This window comes from Lepisosteus oculatus, chromosome 29 (genome assembly GCF_040954835.1).
Source record: "Lepisosteus oculatus isolate fLepOcu1 chromosome 29, fLepOcu1.hap2, whole genome shotgun sequence".
Taxonomy (NCBI): Eukaryota; Metazoa; Chordata; class Actinopteri; order Semionotiformes; family Lepisosteidae; genus Lepisosteus; species Lepisosteus oculatus.
Genome location: NC_090724.1, coordinates 6,317,183 through 6,320,794, shown reverse-complemented (window position 1 = coordinate 6,320,794; position 3,612 = coordinate 6,317,183). Strand labels below are relative to the sequence as shown.

The 3,612-nt window shown below is 43.3% G+C and overlaps 1 protein-coding gene across 1 annotated transcript; it reads right to left on the bottom strand.

Annotated features, from left to right (window-relative positions):
• Positions 1–869: 869 nt before the first annotated feature.
• On the bottom strand, positions 870–3,492 carry lsm7 (LSM7 homolog, U6 small nuclear RNA and mRNA degradation associated). Its single transcript, XM_006640012.3, has 4 exons — positions 3,334–3,492; positions 2,501–2,591; positions 2,238–2,309; positions 870–1,695 (listed from the first exon to the last, which is right to left on the bottom strand). Exons 1-4 carry the CDS (start codon positions 3,337–3,339, stop codon positions 1,553–1,555), a joined length of 312 nt encoding a protein of 103 aa, XP_006640075.1. The 5' UTR covers positions 3,340–3,492; the 3' UTR covers positions 870–1,552.
• Positions 3,493–3,612: the final 120 nt, after the last annotated feature.

Genomic DNA, 3,612 nt, shown 5'->3' with positions numbered 1-3,612 from the left:
GAGGATTATTTATATCTTCTCCACTTCCCCGGCAGGCAGCTGACCAGCCTTGCAGGGGAGCTGCTTTATTTGATAAACAACATCTAAATATAACCCACACCAGACCTGGAGGGCCTTGGAGTATGAAACAAGCTCTCCGGGTGACTTCGAAATATTCAGAACCCTGTATTAACATGAACCGCGGAGGGCAGCACGGTGGCACAGCAGTAAGCGTTGCTGTGCTTTCCTGTCAAACACAGACAAGAAAAGAAAGGGGCTGCCATCCGACACGCAGAACTACGCATGCAACAGCAATAACACTGCCAGGTTATGTACACTGCTCAAGAGAACCGATGAAAGGTACGACAACCTGAACACAACCTCCCCTAGGGTGCTATTTTACAAAAAGGCAAAACAAGAACAACGAACACCTAAACTCCACATACAGCAGTATATCACGCAACACAAACATTTTATGAAAAATGATCATTTATTGAACAGCCCTGTTTCATCTTAGAGCATTAAAATAAACTTAAACGGCTAAAAAACATCAAACCAAGCACACTCCGGTGTATCGATTAAAAAAAGAGAATGTGTTTTTAAAGTCTGTACAATGTACATCTTAAAGTTTTCAAATCAGAAAATCAATTAACCCCACAGGCTGTTGTCAACATATCCCAAGTACAGACAACACAAGTGAAATCTCTCCGAATAACTGTTCACCACACTGAAAATAACAAAAACAAAAGTAAGTGCATTCAGAAGAGTGGCGTTTCTCTCTGCACTTATGAACCAAATAAAAATAAGCATGTAAACTAGTTGGTTTATTTACATTTATCTGCGACACCCTCCTTTCCCCATCTCCATCCATCGCCATGCAGGCTCCAATTTCATTTGTAAATTAAAAAAAGGAAAACTGAAGATTGCCATAGGAGTCACCGAAGAGCAACATTTGAAACATTATTCAGCAGTCACAGAAAAGCATGATTCTGTCATCTGATCACACATTCCCCTCTTCACCGTGTCTTCTAGTGCACAAAGCCTTAACACAAGGTTTCAGAGAAGCTCAGACCTGGGCTTCCAAATCTCAATCTTGGTGACCCGTCTCCAATAGTTTCTTCTCCGGTTTTCTACTTAAACCCTTAAATGGACTACATTTGCTAATTTTAAGTTGCCAAGATGTTCCAATTAGAAGTTAAGAAAATGTAATTAGCATTAGATCTCCAGTGTCATAATTATGCACAAATGCTCTATAATCCATCTAATAACTAGCCTAGATAAGGGATCCATTAAGAAGCAGCAAGCCCAAATTGATGAAATGTCAGAAGACACTGGACACACCAGCACTAGGATTGGGAATCCCTGGTACAGAGAGATGACATTTTATCAGAGGGAGATAGACGAGATCAGGAAAAGACCGGGGGTAACCACCACCTGCAGGGTGTTTAAGAGACTGCATGGAAACTTGCAAGCTTTAACTACTTCTCCTGAGGCCACAACAATGATGTCGCTTTGGGGGTACAGAAAGGTTTGTGCACAGGTATTGGAGAGGAAAGGGGAGCAGGGTACCCCTCTAGCCGTCCTGCTGCTGGATGAAAGGATTGGGAATGGCCTCCATGCCGTCTTGGGGGCAAATGAGGACCACAGATGTTCCCCGGCACACCACCAATCCCAGCTGCCTGGTGTCCTCCGTCAGCTTGTACTGATCATCGGGGTCTGCAGACGACACGGAACAAAGGAGGGGTAAGGGCAGACTGAGCCTCGCCAGCACAAGTCATGCACAGTGTCTGCCTGGGCATAAGCCATCGTACCCAGGCAGTTGACCAGATGGAACTCCCTCTGTAGGGATTTATAGCACAGCATTCTGCTGCCTCTGAGACTGCCAGCCTGTAGGTCTGTACAAAACCCATATGCCTCAAAACTTGAATAACAACAACAAATAACAAAATAACAAAAATAATAATCCCTTACACTTATATAGCGATTTTCTGGACACTCCAATCAAAGCACTTTACAGGTAATCGGGATCCCCTCCACCACCCCCAGTGTGCAGCCCCACCTGGATAATGCAATGGCAGCCAGAGTGCGCCAGTCCGCTCCCCACACACCAGCTCTCAGTGGGGAGGAGAACAGAGTGATGAAGCCAGTTCAGAGATGGGGCTTATTAGGAGGCTGTGACTGGTAAAGACCAAAGCTAAGAGCTGCAGGGGGTTTTGGACCTTAATTTAAGAACTATGCCTTCAGGCACTGGCACCTACCTCTCATGTACTCTATAGTGCCGTCCAATACCAGGTTCAAGAGCGGATCGAACCCTTTCAGGATGCCACTGGCTGCCAGAGAGAAAAGCAAAAGGCTCCGTGAGTCGTTCTGCAGTCGATCCACTCGACAAAGGAGAGCCGAGAGGAGACGACCAGCAGGTCCACCTGCTCATTCACTACCTAGAAGAGCACTGCAGAGTTTGGGAGGAACTCTTGCATGAAGAAGAAAGGCCCACACAAACACACAGTTTCCTATAACATACCTTCTCGTCCACCCTGGAACTTCACACGGATGGTCTTGTCGATGTACTTTGACAAATCAAATATGCTCTCCTTCTTCTTCTTCTCTTTATCCTGAAACCATTAACGTTTTTAACAGGTGGGGTTAAAAAGGGACAGTTCAGGGCTACTTTGGGGAGACAATACACACATTTCGGACCAACCACTGCTCATCGTGTATTTTAAACGGAACAGTACAAGTCTTTTTAACTGTATCGTTCTTCGTTATTCCCGGAACAGCGGCCCACGAAGTAATAACGGCTAATCAAGACATTCACCGTGCTTTATTTACGATATGGACAATTTTTCTCTAAATAAAATCATTATTTTGGAGGCCTGGTTACTGCTCTCTGACTAATAAACGAATTCAACTCATGCAACGCCAAACACAGGTTTTCCTGCAGGTGAAAACATGCTCTGTATACCTCCAGAAAAATATGTACAGGCGCAGGGATCTAGCTCGCCAGCGTTTCAGTTAACTTTGCTAAACAGTCGGACATCCAAGGGCTTAAGACTCGGAAAGCTAGGAATAAAATCGTTTTTTCTGTTGTCTACAATAACTTTACATTAAAAAAACGTTTGAAAAGAAACATTTTGTTAGTACCAGTCAAACGAAGCCGGTAAAATTAAAATGGTTCTTTTACACAATGGAATTCTAATGTTTAAAATGCCTAACTTTCTATACCCCTCACCATTAAAAGAGACAAACAAAAACTAGATTTAATAATTTACAGTTTCAGTGGAAATTAGAGACTATACCGAACAAATAACCATATATTACACAAATCATACACGAAAACCATTCACCGATACTCACCGCCATCTTTCAATTGGGTGAGCTCCTCCCTTCGACCTTTAAACTTTGACCTCTTTGATTGGGGGAAACTCCATGTTTCAGGAACTATTCTTTACATAATGTTTCCTAACAAACGTACACCTGTACACGTAAACACTAAAATAGTAACGTAAGAAATATCCCTTTAACTAAATAAGCTTCAGTTTTTGAAACAAGGCATGGAATTCACTACCATAGAGTCCTTGCGGTAAATTGTGGACTCGTCCCGAGGAAGTGGTACGTTTGATTGACAGGGATAGT